The following is a 24564-nucleotide window of genomic DNA, read 5'->3' as shown; positions in this document are numbered from 1 at the left end:
GCCGCCTACCTCTCCCTGATTTTTGATTAGACCCATCGCGGGGGGGGGGGAGGGGTTGGACTAGATGACCTCCAAGATCCCTTCCAACTCTGTTACTGTTATTAAGATTAGAGGCGGCGACGTCTGGGTTATTGGGAGTTTTCCCTCCGCGGCTGAACCGTCTGATCTAAGCGCTGAGTTCAGCGCGCTTCAGAGTGACCGTTTTCGTCGCGGCCCGCTTGTCCGTCGCCATAGCGACCGTTCCAGGCACGCGGCGCGTTGTCCACTTGGCTCTTGTAGGACCTGCCAGCTGAGGACAGGAGCGACGGTAGAGAACCGGAGCAGCGGGGCGAGAACCCAGCGCTGCCCCGCCACGTCTGGCCTAGCCCTCCTTCAGCGGGCTGGGGAGCGACGCGCCCCCTTTCCCAAATAAAAATGCCGAAAAGGTCCGTTGATGCCCGACAGACTTCGAAAGCTTTTCAGTGTGGTCCAGGAGGAGGCAAAGAAAGTACAAGTATCAGTTTGGATGAGCACCAAATTGTTAATGAGGTGAGTCTCTTCACCATCCTGCTCCTTCTTGGGCAGTTTGGCAAGGGGCCATTTCTCCTAGGAAATACTCCCCCGCCCTTTCCTAAAAAATAATAATAATTTTAAAAAACTGCCTTCGAGTTGGAGACAGCCTTCTCAATTCATATACATGCCCTAGAAGCTTTGAAGAAAGGGGTGTGCCTCCCTTTTAGCCTGTGTCCATTCCTATTCCTGTATTGGTGATTGGCACATAATGTGTTTAGATTATTATAGGAATTATGGTTTGTAAATCAAGGACGATGACTTCCTGCAAGGTGTATACCCATGCAGTTGCAGTTTATTCAATGGTTATGATTACAAAAGATGCCTTTGAGTTTATTCAAACTCTTTTGTGAAAGTATGCAATCCATATTCAGCCAACTGTGATGTAGGCAGCAAATCAGGTAAAGTAGAATTAAGATGATGCATAAACGCCAAGAGGTTCTATTTCTTTATCAAGGGGCCAATGTAGGAAGCCATATGAAAAATGTGTTTGCTGAGGGGCTTTGCTTCTTAAAGCAGAACCTTAATTTGGGGAAAGGGTGTACTCTTTCCATTCTTATTTATTTATTTATTTATTTGTCTATATAAGCATAAGCATAAAATAACTATATGATATATAAGCATATATATAAGCATAAGTATGTAATAACTATACGAAATTGGATATAATCAAAGGGAACATTAGGAAGGACCGGTAGGCACGTTGGTGCTCTTATGCACGCCCCTTACAGACCTCTTAGGAATGGAGTGAGGTCAATAGTAGATAGTTTTTTGGGGATTTTGGGAAGAGACCACAGAGTCTGATAGTGCATTCCAGGCGTTAACAATTCTGTTACTGAAGTCATATTTTCTGCAATCAAGATTGGAGCGGTTCACATTAAGCTTAAATCTATTGTGTGCTCGTGTAATGTTTTGATTGAAGCTGAAGTGGTCTTCAACAGGAAAGACATTGTAACAGATGATTCTATGAGTTAAACCCAGGTCATGTCGAAGGCAGCGTAGTTCTAAATTTTCTAAACCCAGGATTTCAAGTCTGGTGGCATAAGGTATTTTGTTGTAATCAGAGGAGTATATGTTTTTTAAAAAAGCAGCTGCAGAGCTTAAATTTGTCCTGGGGAAAAGCAGATTTTTCCCCCTCAAGATGTCTATGGATATTCTCAGTCATCCAGATCATGATTGTCTGAAAGGTACTTTTTGCAAGAGGCAACTGGACTTTCTTTGGTTTTCCTTGAAGATGTTTCACCCCTCATCCAAGAAGCTTCTTCAGCTCTGAAGAAGCAGGTTTTTGGATAGAGAAGTGAAACATCTTCAAGGAAAAACTAATAAAGTCCTATTCACTCAAGCTATTTTAGCTCTGTTACGGTACCTGCATGCTTTAACTCTCAAGCTTGGGACAAAAGATTCTCAAAAAATGATTGTTCTGAACATCATGGCCATGTGACTACCTCTTGTATAATTAGATACTTATATTTATTCTATTTATTATTTTTCCCATTTTTGAATCACTAGTGTTCCTTGAGAAGGAACTCAAGTACAATAAATTTTTCTGACACAATCTATTTTCAGATTTTAGAAAAGCAACTAAAAATTTGTGGCTACAGGAATGATAAAGAAGTCATAGATCTGTACCTTGGAGAAAAGTAAGTTGTTTGCAGCTATTACTATAATTAAGCTGTACCATGTAAGACCAATGACTATTTCAGTAGCAAACAGAATTTGTTGAAATCAAAGTATGGTATCAGATGGACTGTTTAGTCTTTATTTTATTGGACTAGTATTTATTTTAGCATTGTCTAATATCAGAATTTAGAAAATGTTCAAAGTTGATGTGATATATAATAAATCATAAATAAGAAATCATTCTGCTTCCTCACCTACCTCCCACTTCTCCTTATGAGATGATCAATTGTTTTAAAGATTTTATAAGATTCTTATTTTTATAGTAAAGTACTATAAAATTTAACCACAAGGAAATTGATAACGTTATCTCTACATCTGGATGCTCAAGGCCCAAAAAACTAAAGCAAAGAATAGATTTGAACATTTTTGAAAATGAGCATTTAAAAAAATTGAAATAAAATTCTACTGGGAAAAAAATAGATCCCTTTGGGTTCAAGTCTTCAGAGGTATTTCTTCAGATTTTTGCCACTGATTTCAGCGAAACATTGTCTCAAAAATAAGTCGTTTGAGATTTACAACCTGATTACTTTAGGAATAAGAACAGGCTAGAAGATTAAATAAATGGAAACATTTAGAAGTAAATTCATGGTTTTAGAGAAAAATAAAAAGAAGAAATATTTGTATGCTTCATTGTATACTTTGTATTCTGTAAATAAAATGACAGCATGAGACATTTAAAAGAAAGCGGTATTATCAATATAAAATTAGATACATTAGAACCAAAATGCCGTATAAACATTATATCTCTTTTAGATTGGTTTGTCCAGAATTAAATCAAGCCCATTAAGTTTATGAGCCATGGTGACACAGTGGTTAAAATGCAGTATTGCAGGCTGCTTCTGCTGGCTGATTGCAGTTCAGTAATTCAGTTCTCACTGGCTCAAGGTTGATCCTTCCGAGGTCGGTAAAATGAGGACCCGGATTGTTGGGGGCAGTATGATGACTATGTAAACCGCTTAGAGAGGGCTATAGAGCACTGTGAAGCTGTATATAAATCTAAATGTTACTGCTATTATTTGTCATTTTTATGGACAAAGTCTCATAGTAATCTTAAACTTTAAGCTTATATACCTTGCAAAATCATAACCTGTAAGCTAAATCATAATTGGCTAATCTTACAGTGCTCCAACCTATAGCTGGATTCATGAAAGCCAAAAATAAAATAAAATTAGGGGCATTGTGATATCAATCTGTATGAAATTTGACAAAGTTATTTTCTTTTCTAGCACAGAGTTGTTTTAGATTATGACAAAACAGTAGTAATATTTGAAATTGCAGTTTTTGGTTTCGATTTCAACTGGTTTCATTAAAAATAAATAAATCCAAAGTCATATTTTTGTCTCCTTTAAAATAAATTAAAGGGAATCAAGGATGGATATGGAAAAGCTGATACAAATCCAAATCACGCTAGTTATGAATTTTTTAGCGTCTTCTCCGTATCCTTTGCATCATATCTACTATCTGTAGTTGTTAATACAGGTGGTTCACAACCATTCAATAAGCAACCATTCAAATGTCTGATGACCAGTATTTACCATGTTTTCCTGAAAATAAGACCCTGTCTTATACTTTTTTGAACCCTGAAATAAATGTTTGGCCTTATTTTTAGGGAGATCTTATTATTTTGGGCCATTTGGAGCAAGAAGGGGCTCCTCTGGCCTTCTCCTGATTTCCAGCTCTGTGTCCCTAACCCTGCGCATGCAATTAAACATTTTTGGGGAGGGCTTATTTTCAGGGAAGTCTTATTGGAGGGGGCTTATTTCAGCACATGCACTCAAAGTCCGATTGGGAGTATTATCAGGGGATGTCTTATTTTCGGGAAACAGGGTACAAACAGTCCTTGAAGTTTTGGCTGTGGCAGCACTCCTGCAATCACATGGTCATGGTTTGTGATCTACCCTGTTGACTTCCCACAAGCAAAGTTAAGAGGGATGCCAGCAGGAAGTTGTAGTTATGTGTGCAATGACAGTAATTTAGGACTGTTGGAAATGCTGTGGTTAAATGGCACAATCAGAAGGCTTTGTGCTTTATGACCTCATCACTAAGCAGTGGAAATTCTAGTCCCAAATACTGTAATTAAGCTGTAATATGAAAGAATAAGCATATTTCTATATGTTTAATAATATTCAATCATGAGTATTGTGTAACTGTAGAATAATATTTAACTTATTATTTCATACTAAAGTTATGAATTTCTCTTTCAGTGGATTAAAAGATGTTCCTCATTTATCACGGTTCCGGAAATTAAGAAATTTGTGGCTAAACCACAATAAGGTATCAAATACGGGAAATTTCATAACCGCAATTATTACTTATATTTGAAAAACCTTTTCAGATTAGTCTTTCAAGGGAAGCACCATTAACTGTATTTAAAAATAAGCCAAAATTTCAGAATTATAATGAAAATTGTAAACGCTATAGTGACCTCCCTGAAACATAATTTTATGCATAGTGGACTATTAATTTAACATATTAAGCTAAATAAATATGCATATTTAAGCGTCTTCATAAAACTATAATGTTCCATAGAATCTAGCTGTGTATAAATTTCATGGGCTATTTTCTGGGATATCACAATGATTTTCTTTCTGGGCTATCTCAAAATATTTCCAGTTTGCAGATTACCTTTTGGAAAATGTCCAAACTCTGCCAGAGCAGCAACAGAAAACACAATGGAATGTTCTAGATTTCTCCAAAAGGGTCCAGTTCCAGAAATATAATTTTGCACATTTCTAATCTCTTTTAATTCAGCACATTGATTAGAATAAATTTTCCATAATATCATATAATAGCTAATGTTGTAACCATATGTAATAGAATAATAATTCATATATATATTCCTAGATTAAATTTCTATATGTATGTGTATGTACCAATAAAATAACAGTGCTATTCTAATTTTTATTGTTAGATTCAGTATATAACTTCCGTGAAATATAACTGTTGCTTGACAGAATTATATCTTCATAATAATGATATCAGAAGTATAACAGGTACTGTCTAAACATTTCATTTAATTTGATTTTTCTGAGTAAGAAATAAGTTTAATATATATGGAAAAAACGTAAGTAAGAATGTTCTCTTAAATATGTAATGGCTCTGAGTTACCATTATTGCACTAGATAAGGACTTTTGCTCTTCTATTTATTTTCTTTTGAAAATAAATTATTGTATTGATTTTTATGTGGAAATGGTCCTTTTTATCTAATTTTTCTTACCTGTAGTTTGAAATGCAATATGAATTTAACTGTTGTTTTTACTTTAAAAATATTAATTGTAATTTTAAAGTACTGTAATTCCAAAGTTTCTTTTAGAAGTGGAATATATACATTTAAAACAAAGAAAATATTTTCATAGTATCCTCTCAGTAAGTTCACCAGAGATAGATGGAATATTAGTTTAATTCAACAATAAATCTTAAATCCCAATTGTTACTTTTATATGACCAAGATTAATGTATTCATATGTTTAATTTAAGCCTTATATTGACTTGGTCACATGATATTTGTACTTTCTGAATTTAAGTAATGTCCTAATGTAGTGAAATCTCTGTGGATATTTATAAAAGGGGTTTTACAAACAATAGACTAGATTTCAAGTGATTTGTATCACTTGTGTGAATGATGTAATTGTATCAACTATGTCACTTACATATTGACATAATCATGTAAATGAACACAAACACATAGTCTCTGATTTAATTGATAGTTGCTAATAATAGACATGTCCTTCCCCTGGTTGGTCCATTGTAATTACATTATAATTTCTCTTAAATAGCAATAACACTAGCATTATACTTATAACTATGAAGTAAATATAACTGTAGTGCTTTACAACCCTCTCTAAATGTTTTACAGAGTCAGCATACAGCCCACAAATAATCTGGGTCCTCATTTTACTGAACTCAGAAGAATGGAAGGCTGAGTCAACCTTCAGTCTGTCAGGATCAAACTCCTGGCAATGGACAGTCAGCCTGCAATATTGTTCTCTAACCACTGTGCCAGCATGGCTCTGAAAATAAATGTTTGTAATAATAATAGGCCAGCTGTTTTCCTAATTTCATTTAATGGTCAGTGAGAACATGGTCTAGGCCAGAGTTCTCCAGGTGGTTAATAATGACCCCCAAGGGTTTATGTGATTATCCCAGGGGTAGATAAACGACTGGGAATAAAAACTGGATCAGTAAATGGTTAGGAATCAGTAGGTGGTTGACAAATGGACAATTGGATCAATTAATTTTTTCAGGTCTTTGTAGAGTGTAGTTCTTCATCCTGAAGATGAGGTGGCTAGCAGCGAGAATGTACCAGAATCTGATAGTCAGTCCCAGATGATTACACTATTTTCATGTAATAAATGTTTGAAAGTGGATGAGAAATCTGAAACTTCATTAAAAAAGGTGATAAATTGAAGAGTTTGGCTATCCCTTACCTACATGGGTTTATCAAGCTTTTACCATTCAGCCAAATGCTTTCAAGAATCTTATAAAGAAAGCATGAATGTTTTAACTGTTTTATTGCCTTTCTTGTAATAAAAAAGGTATTAAAGTACAAGTTGTTTCTATAGTGCCTTATATTTTGATTATCGTTTTTAGGTGCTCTGAAGAATTTACACTCACTGCAGATCTTGCTGCTTCACAACAACCAGCTAAAAAATTTGAATTTGACTGTGAAAGAACTACAAGGATTGCGAACCTTACATACCTTAAGTAATAATGTGTGTGTGTGTGTGTGTGTGTGTTTTCCCCCCCATAGAATAACAGTACCAGCATAAATACATTTGTTTCATAGAAGCAGCTTTGGGGAAGGAATGGAATACTATACTTCAATTTTTTAAAATAGGTTCTTTTGTTGAGAATTTTTTTTTGCAATTCAGCACACCTGTGTATTTTTTAATTGGTGTGTGTGTGTGTGTGTGTGTGTGTGTGTGTGTGTGTGTTCTTTTACTATATTGGGCAGAACAAGGGACATATGAAAATGCCTGAGTCTGAAACTTCATATTAAGATAAACAAGACAGTACTGGCGCCACTAAATTCTGCTGTGTGAAATTGCCTGCAGGGAAGTAGGATTATAAACTGTTAACCTTGAAAGTGAATGTGTAGGCAATCTTTCTCTCCGCCCCCCCCCCCACCCCAAGGAATGCACTCATGCTAGGCTTTCAGAATTCTAAGAAGAAAGAACTTATTCCTTGCTAAAGTAATTATTGGAGGTGTTTAATAACATCCAAATCATTACTAGCATATTGAACATTTCATACAAACAAATCTGAATCATTCTAAAGTTGAAAAGAAGATGATTAATGATTGTCAGATTATCCCAGCTACTATGGAAGATATATCCAGCATATTTTGAAAACAGCTATTGAAAAGGAGAAAAGTTTATGATGAGTATGGACATTTCCAAAATAATTCTGTTGAGATTGGTTTAGAAGAACAAACACTTTTCTTAGAGAAGAATATGTATTTAAGTTGATCAGTAAGAGCCAATTCATTATAGTGGTAAAAGGCATCAGGCTAGAAACCAGAGAACTGAAGATTTCTAGTGCTGCAGGACACCAACTGAATGACTTTGGACCAGTTGCTCTCCTAGCCATAAAAAAGGTGGCAATGGTAACTTGCTTCTGAAAATCATACTGAGAAAGCTGTATAAATTCAGGCAATTTCCAGGAGTCGAGACTGACTTGAAGAAACTATACATAAAAAGTCATTATGCCATCTATTTTCTAAAAAAAATAAAAAACAATCCACAATACTACACAATATTAAAGACATTATTTATAATTCTTCCAAATTGACAGTCCAGTAAATCACTGTAATTTCTCCAATGATTATAGACAAAGAACTATTTTTATTTTGCAAAAAGGTGTTAATTAGTTCAGCAAAACTACTGATTCATTACATCAAATCTTGATTTATTTTTGTATAATATTATTTTTAAATTTTCTTCCTGTTGAAAGGCACAAAAGATTACATACAACAGTAGCATATTGTGCAAATAATTGAAATGAAAATCCATACTATGATAGCAAAATATTTTGGTTAATATTGACATCATTTTTAAGTAAATTACAAAAATAGTGTAAGTAGGTGTTCTTTCCACTGCTGCCATCTAGTGGTTCTTTAAGTGCACTTAATTAGATTTTCTTTTTATGAAAGAGAAGAACATTTCTAAAACAGGCTTTTTAGAATTCCCTGAAAAAAGCCTCATTATCCATTCTACAGATGTTCATATTATTCAGATGTACTAAACTAAAATGCTTTTCCAAAGTAATGAATCTTAAAATTGTAATGTAACTTGTAGCTTATTGTAGAACGTTAGATCAACCTGATGGAAATAGGCAAAAACTTGTATATAAACAAAGAGTTCTGAACCATGACTTAATTCTTGGGAAACAAGATTGTATTTAGAAAACACAAGTTTAGCTCCTGCCCGATACACTACAATATAAAAGGGAAGGTGCCAATACATAATCAGGATATCAAAATTCTGTTACTATAGAATTGACTGTAGCCTATTTCAATATGCAGCACATCAGTTTCTTGAGCTTGTGTATTTCATCAACCTTTCAAGCCTGAATGTAATATCGAATAAATATTATTTTACTGAAATCTAACAATGATCTTAGTAAGTCACATAGGAAAGAGTCGGTTCTATTGCAGTTGCAGTTTTTCTCTGCTTGAAATGCATTAGCAAATCTGCAAGGGTCAAAAAAAAAGGAATGACACATTATGTGCAACTTGTGGATTACTTCCTTGCTTAAAGTAGTAAGTTTTCCTAGTTAATCGTAAAGTACATAAGCATTTAAAAGATAATGACACCAAATATGCCAAAATGCAAGGGTGGTCATTTTTTCACAATGCATTTCACAATGGGTCAGAAGGTTCAGGAAGGATACACTTTCTGAATTGAAAATGGCATATTATGTTTGCACAGTGGAAATTAGCATTAGATTGTCACATTTGGGCTCAAAAATTTTCTTCTTTGTTTCAACTTCTGCAGACCTGTTTAATAATCCTCTGTCACGAGAGTGCAGATACCGCCTATATGTAATATATCACATTCCCTCAGTAACTTTGCTCGACAGAAAAGGTAGAACTATCTTTTTTTAAAAGAAATGTTTTGCAAAGATCAAAATTATTATTTTTTATGGTTTAAGTAATTGTATAAGGTTCAATATGTGATGATCTTTTTGGTGGATGTTTTGTTGATGGATCTAGTATTGGATGGTTGATAGATTAATATGAGTTTTATTGGGGCCTCAGCATTGTTTATTAATATAATCTTTTTGGTGTATTTTAATCTTTTGGTGTTTTTAATCTTTTGTTTCCAGCAGTTCTTTCTTTTTTTCATTTTTATTTATTTTATTTATATAACGTATAAAATTTCAATTTCCATCAAACAGTGTGTGATCTTGGTACAGTTGTTTTAAACAGTCATAATCCACATATTTGTTATAGTATTCTTCACAATAATATTGATAATATAATAGCAGTAATACTTAACATTATCTCCTTTAACAACTCTCAACTTTAACATTTCCTCTTTTATGTCTCCTCTTTTCTAACTTCTGTTTCTATTGTCTAGCCATTGATAAAATATGTCCCAAATCAAAAAATATTCAGTTTCTTCTTTATTCTTAATAGTAAGCGTTAATTTATCCATTTCTGCACATTCTAGTATTATTTTAATTACATTGTCATCTGATGGAATCTCATCCTTTTTCCACAATTCTGGCTGCGGTTAGTATATGTAAAGCCAGATATATAATCCTTTTATCATATTTTTCCAGTAGGATGCCAAACAAAAATGTCTCTGGTTTCAAGGCTAGATGCTGCTTTATCATTTTTTCCAACCAACTATGTATTTTCGTCCATTATTTTTTAGCTTTTGGGCATGTTCACAACATATGGTAATAGAATGATTGATTACACTTCCAGCATTTAGCAGATCTATCCTTATACAGTTTGCCAGTCTTGCTGCTGCGAAATGCCATCTATAAAACATTATATACAATTTTTTTATATGTAGTTGGTATAGTCAATTTAATATTTCTATCCCATAGTTTCTGCTATTTATCTAATTCTATTGCATGTCCAAAGTTTTTAGCCCAAGCAATCATTGTCTCCTTTACCTGCTCACTTTCAAGTTTAATACTTAATAAATACCAATATAATTTCTTTAGCAGTTTTTCATCTGTTCCAGTTAATATCTGGTCTAGTTCTGTTAACTCTTTGTTAAAACCAAACATTTTAGCATCTTTCTTGTAGTGAGATTGTATCTGCATGTGTGGCCACCATGCAATGTCCATCCCTTGACTACTAAGTTCCTGCTTGGTTTTTAATTCCCTTTTTTCATTCAAAATATCTTTGTATCTTACATTTTTTCATGTTGAAAGCATTAAGATGTACAAATGCTTTCATAGTGGAAATACTGGTATTTTCAAATAGAGTTGTTCTTTTACCCTGTTTCCCCCCAAATAAGACATTCCCCGATAATAAGCCCAATTGGGGATAGCAATAAGGCCAAGCGCTTATTTCAGGGTTCAAAAAAATATAAGACAGGGTCTTATTTTCAGGGAAACACAGTATTTTAAACCAAACTAATAACAATGCATTCCTAATGTAGTGTCTTTGAAAATATCTATGTATCATATTCTTCTCATATCTTAAAAAAACGTGCCAACCTAATTATAGGTCATGACCTTCTAAGGTTAATAATCTTATATGTCTCAGGCTGATCCGTTCTTTCACTCATATGAGTACCAAGGCCTGATAGTACAATTCCCAGTCTGGTAGCCCAAAGCCCCCTCTTTTTTTGGCTTCCTGCAACATTTTGAAACCTATTCTTGCTTTTACACCCTAACGAAATGTATCTTGATATTATTTTATTTAATTCTTCAAAATATTTTTTTCTCCAATTTTATTTATATTGTTTGGAATAGATATAATAATCTTGGTAAGATATTCATTTTTATAGTAGCTATTCCTGTTAATGACAGTTGCAGATCTTTCCATTTCTCCAGGGCTAGTTTAATTTGCCTCATCAATTCCTTATAATTATCCTCTTTAATTGTTGCACATTTTGCAGTTAGTTGTATTCCTAAATACTTCACTTTTTAACTATCTGTATATTAATTATTTCTATCAACACTTTTTTGTGTGTATCTGTAAGATTCTTAACTAAAATCTTTGTCTTATTCTTGTTTATTTTCAGTTTTGCTACTTCCCCATATTCTTCTATTTTTCTAATTAGCTTCAGTCCAGTTTCTAAGGGTCTTCTAGTATAAAAACCAAGTGATCTGCAAATGCTTGTAGCTTATATTTCTTCTTTATTCTTAATAGTAAGCGTTAATTTATCCATTTCTGCACATTCTAGTATTATTTTAATTACATTGTCATCTGATGGAATCTCATCCTTTTTCCACAATTCTGGCTGCGGTTAGTATATGTAAAGCCAGATATATAATCCTTTTATCATATTTTTCCAGTAGGATGCCAAACAAAAATGTCTCTGGTTTCAAGGCTAGATGCTGCTTTATCATTTTTTCCAACCAACTATGTATTTTCGTCCATTATTTTTTAGCTTTTGGGCATGTTCACAACATATGGTAATAGAATGATTGATTACACTTCCAGCATTTAGCAGATCTATCCTTATACAGTTTGCCAGTCTTGCTGCTGCGAAATGCCATCTATAAAACATTATATACAATTTTTTTATATGTAGTTGGTATAGTCAATTTAATATTTCTATCCCATAGTTTCTGCTATTTATCTAATTCTATTGCATGTCCAAAGTTTTTAGCCCAAGCAATCATTGTCTCCTTTACCTGCTCACTTTCAAGTTTAATACTTAATAAATACCAATATAATTTCTTTAGCAGTTTTTCATCTGTTCCAGTTAATATCTGGTCTAGTTCTGTTAACTCTTTGTTAAAACCAAACATTTTAGCATCTTTCTTGTAGTGAGATTGTATCTGCATGTGTGGCCACCATGCAATGTCCATCCCTTGACTACTAAGTTCCTGCTTGGTTTTTAATTCCCTTTTTTCATTCAAAATATCTTTGTATCTTACATTTTTTCATGTTGAAAGCATTAAGATATACAAATGCTTTCATAGTGGAAATACTGGTATTTTCAAATAGAGTTGTTCTTTTACCCTGTTTCCCCCCGATAATAAGCCCAATTGGGGATAGCAATAAGGCCAAGCGCTTATTTCAGGGTTCAAAAAAATATAAGACAGGGTCTTATTTTCAGAGAAACACAGTATTTTAAACCAAACTAATAACAATGCATTCCTAACGTAGTGTCTTTGAAAATATCTATGTATCATATTCTTCCCATATCTTAAAAAAACGTGCCAACCTAATTATAGGTCATGACCTTCTAAGGTTAATAATCTTATATGTCTCAGGCTGATCCGTTCTTTCACTCATATGAGTACCAAGGCCTGATAGTACAATTCCCAGTCTGGTAGCCCAAAGCCCCCTCTTTTTTTGGCTTCCTGCAACATTTTGAAACCTATTCTTGCTTTTACACCCTAACGAAATGTATCTTGATATTATTTTATTTAATTCTTCAAAATATTTTTTTCTCCAATTTTATTTATATTGTTTGGAATAGATATAATAATCTTGGTAAGATATTCATTTTTATAGTAGCTATTCCTGTTAATGACAGTTGCAGATCTTTCCATTTCTCCAGGGCTAGTTTAATTTGCCTCATCAATTCCTTATAATTATCCTCTTTAATTGTTGCACATTTTGCAGTTAGTTGTATTCCTAAATACTTCACTTTTTAACTATCTGTATATTAATTATTTCTATCAACACTTTTTTGTGTGTATCTGTAAGATTCTTAACTAAAATCTTTGTCTTATTCTTGTTTATTTTCAGTTTTGCTACTTCCCCATATTCTTCTATTTTTCTAATTAGCTTCAGTCCAGTTTCTAAGGGTCTTCTAGTATAAAAACCAAGTGATCTGCAAATGCTTGTAGCTTATATTTCTCTTCTTTTATTTCTATTCCTTTTATTTCTTTAGCTTACCAAATGCTCCTGGTTAACACTTCCAAAGTCAATATAAATAGCACTGGGGACAGTGGGCATCCCTGTCTAGTACCTTTCTTGATATTAAAGTTCTCTGTCATGTCTCCATTTACTATCACCTTGGCTAATTGTTTATGGTGATGGTGTAGAATACAGTTTTCCTCCCTGTTTTACTTAAATTTGTGTTACTTGTCATTTTGATAGTTTAAAATAGTCAAATATTTTAAATAATAATTATTATTTAAAATAGTCAAATATTTTAAATAATAATTATTTAACAAAAACAGCCAATCAGTAACCCAACAATCAGTAACCGATCAAACACAACAGAACTCCACAATACCCATCTTATAAAGTATACCTGATATAGTCCAACAATTTCCTTCCTTGTTCTCAGTTCTTATTTTCAAGCCTCAAATCACTTCCCTTTTTTGGGTGTTATATTTCACAAAACCAAAATATCCATCGTCCTCTTCAACAAAGGTTGTTTTCTTTTAATGACTTGTACTTTATAATCCATAAAGTTGTAATCCATAAAGGCCCACCAAAATCCCAGAATTATCTCCAATAGATTATAAATCCCCAAGGAGTAAGGCTGAAACAATTTCCTTCCTTGTTCTCAGTTCTTATTTTCAAGCCTCAAATCACTTCCCTTTTTTGGGTGTTATATTTCACAAAACCAAAATATCCATCGTCCTCTTCAACAAAGGTTGTTTTCTTTTAATGACTTGTACTTTATAATCCATAAAGTTGTAATCCATAAAGGCCCACCAAAATCCCAGAATTATCTCCAATAGATTATAAATCCCCAAGGAGTAAGGCTGAAAGCTAAAGTATAAAATTCTTCATTTATTTTATAAGCAATCTGTTATTTCCCAGTTTCAGTTGCTCAGTTGCTCAATTGTTAAGATCTATATCCAATCAGGGAGATACAGTGTTTAAAACTTACACTGTTTCCACTCTCTTCCTCTGTAATTCTTTCTGTAAATAGTTCCCAGATGCAGTTTATCTAAATCTTGCAACAATGTTTTTCCAATAAGTTACCCATGATCAATTATTATTCACATTTTCTTTTCTTCGCTTTCTCCACTTTCTCTATGGGTTTTTTCTGGCCAGTAGGTATCACTGTTGCTCTATTTCTCTTCTACTCTTCTTTAACTTCCTTTAGTATGCCATTTTTTCCCCTTTAAGGGTTCCAGAGCCCAAGTTTTATAATCCCAAGTAAATTTTTAGATCAATAATATCCAATTAATATAATCCTTAGGTTAACCAATCCATTTTTCCTTTTTTAGCATTTATATCTTCAAATTATTCAAATAGTTCAAATTTCCTGTTTGGATCTATTTCAGTTTTGTGCTTGTTCACCACTATTCTCAGGGAGTGGGAGATGAACAATTCCACCCCCTTCTTTTTATGCCCCACTGTTGCTCAGCCAATTTTAAAAGGGGAAAATTTGACAGAAGTTAGAAAGTTCTTACCCAGCTACCATACTGTTCTTCAGTCTCCCTAATTCTTCTCTGTTCAGGCTGTCACAGCTTTAGACAGCATGCAATGGTCGTCACTCCCTTTCTACCAAATTGAGAGCTTCCCCTGGATCAAACAAGGAGTTAGCAATCTCCTTGTGATTTGTGGGCGTCTCTTCTCTTCTATACCACACCTCCAAAGTGGCTTAGGTCCATTGGAAACCTCTGGCAAGAGATATTTGATGAACTTCCATAGAGTGCTATTAAAGAATTGTCGTGTTACCACCTCCTGCAGTGCTTTCTAACAGAGACTTGTTTATATAGATTTGATAAATAAATAAGAATATAATCAGTACCCTTTTCAGCGGTCTAGTTTAGTAGTCTTTTCTCACAGTGCCCAGCCAACTGCATACAGCAGGACATCCACTAATCTCCCAGCAGATGGCCTTCAGATTACATGTAGTCTTTGATTTACAGTAGGATTTGAGATCAGAATTTTCATTGCTAAGTGATGTGAAGTGTATTCTTGCCAGGTTTCCAGAACCCAAAATCACAAACTGTCAGGCAGGTAAGTGGCTGCTGCTAGTGGAGGAGATAGCAAAGGTGCCTAGGAAAGCTTGGGGAGGTTGAGGTAGGATGTGTAAGGGTATGAGGGCTGTGCTAGAGATACACTGCAGGTCAAGGAGCAGGAGTGAGGAGGTTCATGAAAGGAGCAAGTCTGGAAAGGTGCAAGGGTGTGCATGAGAGGTATGGCATGCAAGAGAAGAGTTGAAGGTGCTGTGGAAGAGGGATGTGAAGGTGCATAAAGTTGTGGATTGGGTATACTGTTCGGTTCATTGAAGGTGCTAGGAGGTGCATGAGAATTATAACAGAGGTGCTCAAGAAACATGGATCATGGAGGTTTTAGGACTGTTTAAGGATCACATGAGTGTCAGAGAGAATGCACTAGGGCAACTAGTGACCATCCCTGATGGCTTCCTATTTTAATTTCTGAGGAAGGCAGTAGAGAAGATTGCAAATGGCAATCACATTATTGCAGGATGCTGCAACTGGTCATAATTGCAAATCAATTGCCAAGCATCCAGATTGCAAACAAATGTCAAGAGGGTGCTATGATGGCCATCACTCCAAGGATGTTGTGGATCAACTGCCCCATTTAACAAAAATACATTGTGGAGGTTTATTTCAAGTTTCAAAATGCCTCTGAAAGGGCAATAGGCACTGAAATTTTCAGGGAATATTCTAAAGGAAGAATAGAAAAACATAAAGGAATCTCTGGAACATTTTATGGAATGTGATAAGTCTCTTAAAAATAAATAAAAACCAAAGAAACTTTAATGTACTAAGATATTGTAATGCTCTAACAAAACTTTAATTTATATTTCCCAGAAATAACTAGAAAAGAAAGAGAATCAGCGTTGCATATCTACAATCATGAGAAGACCCTTGTCCTTCAGTCCATAGGATTTGGGAAAAGGGTAGATATACCTTTGCTGCCAAAGGCAGCATTCAGGCTGACATCCACAAAAGCGTTGCACTTGCCTCCAGGTATTTCAATAATAATTTACTAAAGTAACATATACTCTTGTTGGATGCACGAGGTGATTATAGGTTGAAAGGATTAGCTGGTGACATCACTGTTGTACATCCAGTTGGGGGTCCTTTAATATCTCCGACAGGAGCAGGAGCAAAGAAAAGGAGCTCACCCTGCCCAATGGCAGCACTCGTGCCTCGAACATGAGCTTCCTGCTTGTCAAGCCAGTATCTTAATCACATGAGCCACCATGCTTCTTAATAACATAGATTACCAATCAACATTCTTTCCCTGATATGCTTAATAATTTTCAGCATTATCTAAACTATTATAATTACCTGTCAACCTCAAAATATCTTTATTTGCAAATTATATTGTACATATTGTACATATTGTACATATCAATAAAAAATCTTTGTAAAAACATAGTTGCATTGAATCATTTGATCTATTTTTAGCTTTTCTGGTTCAATTGTTGGAAGTTTTGAACTTTGATAAATTAAAAAATAAATTTATTGCATAAATATGAAGCAATCATTAAAATTAATTGTTTTGCTTCTAGAAGTTAAGGAAAATGGGTTTTTGAGTAGAATAATGATTGAGTAATGAAGACTTTGGACTATATAAGTAGTTCTCCAAATAATATAAAAACTAGACCTTAAAATATGTTTAATATATTTTAAAAGGTATGGCATATAGAAGTTAATCTGAAGAGGAAAAAAACAATCTTTCTTATTCAAAATGTACACATTGTAAATTTCTAAAGATTTATAAATTATAAATATTTAGAATTATAAATTATCCTTAATCATTCAAAATTAAAATTCAATACATTTTATTGAATATTTTAGAACCAATTGATAATTTTATGCATTTACTTTTTAAAATGAATGTAATTCAAATTGATTAGTTGTTTAGTAATATATATTAATTGACAAAAGAAATATACAATACTCAATGTTTTTAACAATTATTCTAGGTTGCGAGTTTGGAAATCACTTAGTTAAGTAAGTAGCTCAAACAGTTTCTCCATATTTTAAGATTATATTTTAAATTAAAAAGTTCTACACAAATAAAAGGACAAGTCAAGCCGTAGCTCCTTAAATTGAACAGATAATTTTGCTTGTATAAATATCAATATGCATTTTATAAACTTCATGAAGAGTTATGCTGCATTAGAGGTTTAAATATCAATATTACTAGATATAAATATGACATATCACTAGATTGAATTTTAAATGATTTGCAAAAGAACATTTCAATGGAAGATAAAATTGGTATGAATATATTGACTATACTATTTGACTTGTATATCACTGATATTTTCCTCTTTAATTTACATACCATTTGCACAGTTACTTGGTACAAAATATACTGAGAATCAGTTTGGTCTAGTGGTTAAAGCAGTAACTACAAATGCAGAAACCGGAGTTCTCACTCTCCCTAGATTAAGGACAAAAGCAATGGAAAACCATTTCTAAAAATGTTGCCAAGAAAACTTACTGGACTTGTCAATCAACAGGAGTCAGGGTTGGCTAAAAGTCAAAAAGAAACAAAATACACTGATGGAAAAAATAATTTTGGGCAGAGCAGAATTCAGTTTTTGTTTTGGAGTTCTTGAGATTTGAGAATTTGGTTGTGAGTTTAGAGCAGTTTTTGAGATAGCAGAGGAAAAACTTAAAGGGAGCCTTATTTTAGAAATGATAGTATATTTTTGTGATTATTTTAAGAATATGCTTAAATTATGGTGCAAATACCTATTTAACCATTGGTTGTATAAGAATATTGTCATTTAGTAACTTTTTTGGGGTGGGGGTTACTCTTAAAGAATCCCATTTGCAAATCCAGAAGATGCTGTCTTTGTGCGGGCAATGAAGCGTGGCATGGTGGAGTTTTCAACTGTGGATTGGGGGAAAATGCCTACCTGTGAAGAAAAACGCCTTGGCAGCAGTCCAGAGAAAAGGCCAGAAAAACTGACCATTAGATTCAGATAAGAGCCTGTTTCTTAGAGAAAACTCTCTCTTTTAAGAACTTTTTTTGCATTGCATTCCTATTAAATGTTCCAAGTGTCAATTGAAGATATTTTAAGGGGGGAAATATTATTTAGTTGTTTTAACACTGAATGTAGAACACTTTTTAAAATAACAGTGATTCAAGAATTCAGTGGCCAGGGCAATAATGTTACATTCATGACATAGATCGGTCTTGGAGTTTCAAAGTATGTTTGAAAAGAATTAGATTTTGAAGTAACAGAGGTTTAAATACAAATTTTTGCTACTCAACAATAGGACTATATTACAATTATATTACTTGAAATATCTTCAAAGATATGAGATCAGTATTGGAAAGTCTCAGTCCTTAATTGCCTTCTATGTTAAGAAATACTGTGAACTGGTAGGAGAAATGGGAGGTATGAGATTAGTTATTTCATCCCATTAGGCTTCATCATAGTATCTAAAATAAGTGTTAACATCTTTATTTATAGGACCATTGAAGTGAATCTAAATACAGTATTCAAATTTCATTTGCGTTCACAAGTTGTAAATAATGCAGTAAGTGAAAAAATTATCTGGCATTAATTTTTGAAAAGTCTGGTATGTATGGTTCTCTGATCATTACTGAACTCCAGGGCCAGCTGTTCCAGCTAATATATCCACCAGTGAGACAATTTAGCAACTTCTGGATGGCCCTAAATATCTGCCATAAATTAGTCACAGACAGCCAGCCTAACCTATATCATATTGTTTTCTTTGTAACACTAAGTACATTTTATTTTACATATTAGTTGAAGGCTGAACTATGATTTTCTTTGTAACTGTTGCAAAGAGTTAGATGTAGTCTTTACCATAGATACTTTTAATGTGCCAATTTAAAATGACATCTCTTAGGCATTCTAACTGAATAGCAAGTAAGCAGTCTGACAAATTCTAACCCACTGGGATATCTTAAGATAAAAAAATTCTCCTGTTATGATATTAATTTTTGGAGGCAAATATTCAATCTGACAATGTTTTGCATGGATTAAAAAAAATATGGAAACCAGTTAGAATACTGAACTGTTTAAGGGATTGCCCTTATTCTGTAAAAATAGCTAGTCCAGAACAATTCAGCTTGTCTTGATTTTGGATTTGTTATATTCATTTTGTGTACATTCCTAGTACAGACTTGTCAAGTTCAATATTTTGCATTTCATATAAGAAATGAGAGAAAAAATATTATTTGCTAGTGTGGAAATTAGCTGCAAATTAATATAGATAATAAAAGTAGATGCAACAATGTTCTGAGTTTTCTTTTTTCTTTTTTTTTTCCAATAAGAAATTTTTAAGTTGTCTTACTGATTTATTCTTAAAAATGTATAGGAGGTGGGGAGGAAGTATTGTTAACGATATTTTCTTATGGTTTGTAGAGGTAGTTCCTCAAGCTACAAAAGTTACTTAACAGCTGTTGGATGTTACAATCTCCCAAACCTATCCTACATATGACCCTGCTTCAAAGTTACAACTGCTGCAGTGCCCCATCCCCCCTTCCCCCCCCACTGTCACTGCACCACTTGGGCCTGCTCCTACATGCCTATCACCCACCCCACATTTATCTTTTGAAGATCTTTGGACCTCACCAGGGGTGAAATGTAAAATTTGTTACTACCGGTTCTGTGGGCATGGCTTGGTGGTGGGGGTAATGTGACTGGGTGGGCGTGGCCAACTTTTTTTTTACTTTTAAAAGCATTTTTCTACAACCTCTTCAGCCAAAGACGTTGTAAAAAATGCTTTTAAAAGCCTCTGATGATCTCAGCTGAGCTGTGCGATCATCAGAGGTTTTTTTTTTACTTTTAAAGGCATTTTTTTCAGCCGAAGAAAAAATATTTTTAAAAGTAAAAAAAAATTCTCTGATGATCACGCGGCATGGGGGGGGGGGCAGGGATTTTTGCTACTGGTTCTCTGATCCAGTCCGAACCGGGAGCATTTCACCCCTGGACCTCACATTGCAGAACACACTATATGTCCCTGGGCCAGGCAGTGGCGATCCAAATGCAGCCATTTCATTCCAGGGCAGAGCAAATTAGCAGCCAAGAGACAAATTGGTTTCTGTTGCCTTAAAAACTACATATCACTGCAGAAGCTTATCAAACATATCACTGCAACTTAAAAGAAGCTTTCTGCATCGCTGTGCAGACCTCATTAAGGTAGCAAAGCAGAATGGTTTATCCTATGGCTACATGGCGCATTTCTGGAAGCAGTAGCTAATTCTGCCCATAAGTTTCTGAATGGTGGTGCAAGCCACATCAGTGAAATATAATGCTTTGTCCCTTGGCTGCATGGCACGATTCCAGAGGTGGCTGCTATGTACACAACAGCTTAACTGCATTCTGATGGCTGTAAATATCTCTGCCACTTACAGAATTGTGCCATGATGAAGTAATCTGTTAAATATAGGGAGGCCTTGGGAAGGCCAGGATGGGCAGACCAGGGCCAATTCCCTGCATCCCAGGCACCCCATGTCCCATTTAACTTGGCTGTATTGGGGAATAGGTATGGGGCGTCATTACATGAGATGCCATTGCAACATGCAACCATTATAGGCAGGCTCCATTACAATTGTATCTTGAAGACTATATGTATATGTTATCAATCAATGTATGGAGAGTATGTAAGTAACATTGCTAATTTGTTAGATTTTAAAGGAAATTAGCAGCATTATTTGCTGTGGACAACAGCATCCAACACAAATAGATGAGTTCAAATCACCAGGACCGGATGGATTACATCCCAAGGTTCTGAAGGAAATGGCAGATGAGATCTCAGAACCACTGAACTATATCTTTCAAAGATCCTGGAGCACAGAGGAACTGCCAGACGACTGGAAAAGAGCTGATGTAGTTCCCATCTTCAAAAAAGGGAAAAAAAAACAGATCCAGGAAACTACAGATCTATCAGCCTGACCTTAATACCAGGGAAGATTCTGGAAAAGATAAGCAACGAATTACCAAACACCTAGAAGCAAACAAAGTAATAACCAAAAGCCAATATGGGTTTGTCAAAAACAGATCATGCCAGACTAATCTTATTGCATTCTTTAACAAAATGACAAAATTAGTGGACCAGAGGAATGCTGTCGATAGTTTCCTTGGACTTCAGTAAAGCATTTGATAAAGTAGACCATAACCTACTGCTAAATAAAGTAGAAAAATGTGGGTTAGACAGCATCACCACCAGATGGATTTGTAACTGGCTGACCAACCGCAGTCAGCACGTAGTCCTCAATGGAACTACATCCACATGGAGGGAAGTATGCAGTGGAGTACCCCAAGGCTCTCTTTTAGGCCCAGTACTCTTCAACATCTTCATCAATGATTTGGATGAGGGGATAAATGGAGAACTCAAATTTGCAGACGACACCAAGCTGGCAGGAATAGCCAATACTCCAGAAGATAGGCTCAAGTTACAGAAGGTTCTTGACAGACTTGAACATTGAGCGCTATCTAACAAAATGAAATTCAACAGTGAAAAAAGTAAAGTTCTACATTTAGGCAAAAATAAATAAATGCACAGGTAACATATATGTGGTACCTTGCTCAATAGTAGTAACTGTGAGAGGGATCTTGGAGTCCTAGTGGACAACCATTTAGATATGAGCCAGCAGTGTGCAGCAGCTGCCAAAAAAGCTAACACAGTTCTGGGCTTCATAAACAGAGGGATAGAATCAAAATCATGTGAAGTGTTAATACCACTTTATAATGCCTTGGTAAGGCCATACTTGGAATACTGCATTGTTTTGGTTGCCAAGATGTAAAAAAGATGTTGATGGACTCTAGAAAGAGTGCAGAGAAGAGCAACAAAAATGATTAGGAGACTGGAGGCTAAAACATATGAAGAACGGTTGCAGGAACTTGGTATGTCTAGTTTAATGAAAAGAAGGACTAGGGAGACATGATAGCAATGTTCCAATATCTCAGGGGTTGCCACAAAGAAGAGGGGGTCAAACTATTTTCCAAAGCACCTGAGGGTAGAACAAGAAGCAATGGGTGGAAACTGATCAAGGAAAGAAGCAACTTAGAACTAAGAAGAAATTTCCTGACAGAACAATTAATAAGTGGAACGACTTGCCTGCAGAAGTTGTGAATGCTCCAACAATGGAATTTTTAAAGAAAATGTTGGATGGCCATTTGTCTGAAATGGTGTAGGGTTTCCGCCTGGGCAGGGGGTTGGACTAGAAGACCTCCAAGTTCCTTCCAACTCTGTTTTATGAAAAATATTTTAAAACCGCGGTATGGCTCAGGCTGTAAGACAGCCTGTTATTAAACACAGCTGCTTGCAATTACTGCAGGCTCGAGTCCCACCAGGCCCAAGGTTGACTCAGCCTTCCATCCTTTATAAGGTAGGTAAAATGAGGACCCAGATTGTTGGGGGGGGCAATAAGTTGACTCTGTATATAAATATACAAATAGGATGAGACTATTGCCTTACACAATGTAAGCCGCCCTGAGTCTTCGGAGAAGGGCGGGATATAAATGTAAATAATAAAAAAACCAACCTGTTTCTGGTCCTTTGCAGTATTATACAAAAATTGTGATTCAGCCAGGTCAGGATGCTAGATTCTTAATTAATACATTTACTTTGGAACTGAATGTTATTAAAGTATTATATATATATTTAAATATTGATATTTTAAAAGAAATTACAATATCAGTTCAGATAATTATTTTATACAGATAAATTACTGACAAATTTATATTAGCCAAAACCCTCTAAAATATGTTTTAGCAAAACTGAGATTTAATCTATCAGATTTTCAGCTTTATCATCTGGTTTTCATTTCAACATATATTCTTGTGAAATGATATTTTTTTCTGATATTGCCCTCTTTTGACTCAATTACATTGTTTACCCCTTTGAAATCTCAGCAAATTTTAGAATGAAGGTATAATAACAAGGATTTTCATTTTTAGCCTTAAAGATTGTTAGACATATTTTGTTACTAATAGGTAAAGGATGAAAATTTGACCCAGAACTATAAAGAAACTAACTTGAACAATCCAAATTTGAAGACAATAGGCAATACCTCTATATGGACCAGATGCCTTAGTAGCTTCAGATATCATTTTTAAAAGAAACTGCTTAAAGTGAAATTAACAATTTTACACAACATTTTCAAAAATAAAAGTAAAAATTAAATGAAAATAAGTATTATATACTTGAAATGTGGAATACAGAATTTAAATATGCAATCTTGAAAATCATTAGAGTCAGGTCCAACAAATGTAAACACAGATATTGATTTAAGAAAAAAGCTAATAACATCAGAATGTATGTTTTATGTTTATGGAACCCTCATAGAATGTTTTTAAAAGACTAGGTATCAAATTATTTTTTGTGTGTATTGTCGCTATGGTTTGTCCATGTCCTACCACAGCTCTTCTTTGGTTTTGACGTACATTAATAACTTTGGAAGGAAATACAAGCTGAAAGATGTGTACATAAATATTATATTCCTAATGTAAGGACATTGTCATTTTATAAAAAGCTTTGGTTTTATTAAAGAATAAAATTACAGAAATATAAAAATGTGTAAAAAATAATAAGGGTTGGATTAAAGATATGTTTGTTATTTAGATATGCTTTTATGTTCCAAAAATGAAAAGCTGGAACAATGTTTCTGTTTGCCTAGATTTAGTGATAAATTCATAGATTAAACCAATCTCACCTTATTATTAAAATAATATGTGAATTTAAAAAAAATTAGTTTTAATTTTTATAATCTGTGTTGCTTTTTCAAAAAAAGAATAGTGCAGTTAGCCTAGCACAAGCTTTTTGTTCAAATGGAGAAAAATAAATATTTAAATAAAAGAGTTTATCAAAGGAAAAGAAATCACAGTAGAATATTCCTGTAGTATTTTTCAAACTATTTTCCCCAAGGGAGTGCAGCTATATTTCCTGCTATATATTAGTTCAACTAATATGATTAATAAGCAGATATGGATTTTTAGAAACTGTATACAGGTAGTCCTTGTTTAATCCACTTAATTTGGAGTGGAATTTCTATTGCTAAGCAATGCAGTCATTAGGTAAAATTTCACGACTGTACTGTTTATCAAAAGAAGCTTCAGTAGTCCCAGTGGTGGCTAGCAAAGATTCATGTTTCTCTTATCCTGCTATGCTTGCCTCTTCTTCAACTCTCCACATCCATCTATCTATTCCCATTTATGCCCTTTGATTTCTGTGCACTTTGCCTTGACGTCCACTGCCTTGCATTCCAATGCCCCTGCTGACTTTTACTGTCTTTGTCCCACTGCTGACAA

At 34.3% G+C, this 24564-nt stretch overlaps 1 protein-coding gene across 1 annotated transcript; it reads left to right on the top strand.

Annotated features, from left to right (window-relative positions):
• The first annotated feature begins 414 nt into the window (after positions 1–414).
• LRRC72 (leucine rich repeat containing 72) lies at positions 415–24287 on the top strand. Its single transcript, XM_058180514.1, has 9 exons — positions 415–528; positions 2116–2189; positions 4434–4503; positions 5141–5222; positions 6821–6934; positions 9226–9315; positions 16124–16282; positions 17248–17275; positions 18097–24287. The coding sequence occupies exons 1-9, from the start codon at positions 415–417 to the stop codon at positions 18260–18262; spliced, it is 897 nt and encodes a 298-aa protein (XP_058036497.1). The 3' UTR covers positions 18263–24287.
• The last annotated feature ends 277 nt before the right edge of the window (positions 24288–24564 follow it).

This window comes from Ahaetulla prasina, chromosome 4 (genome assembly GCF_028640845.1).
Source record: "Ahaetulla prasina isolate Xishuangbanna chromosome 4, ASM2864084v1, whole genome shotgun sequence".
Classification (NCBI taxonomy): Eukaryota; Metazoa; Chordata; class Lepidosauria; order Squamata; family Colubridae; genus Ahaetulla; species Ahaetulla prasina.
The sequence above is the reverse complement of the archived record's forward strand: the minus strand, read 5'-3'. Positions and strand labels throughout refer to the sequence as shown.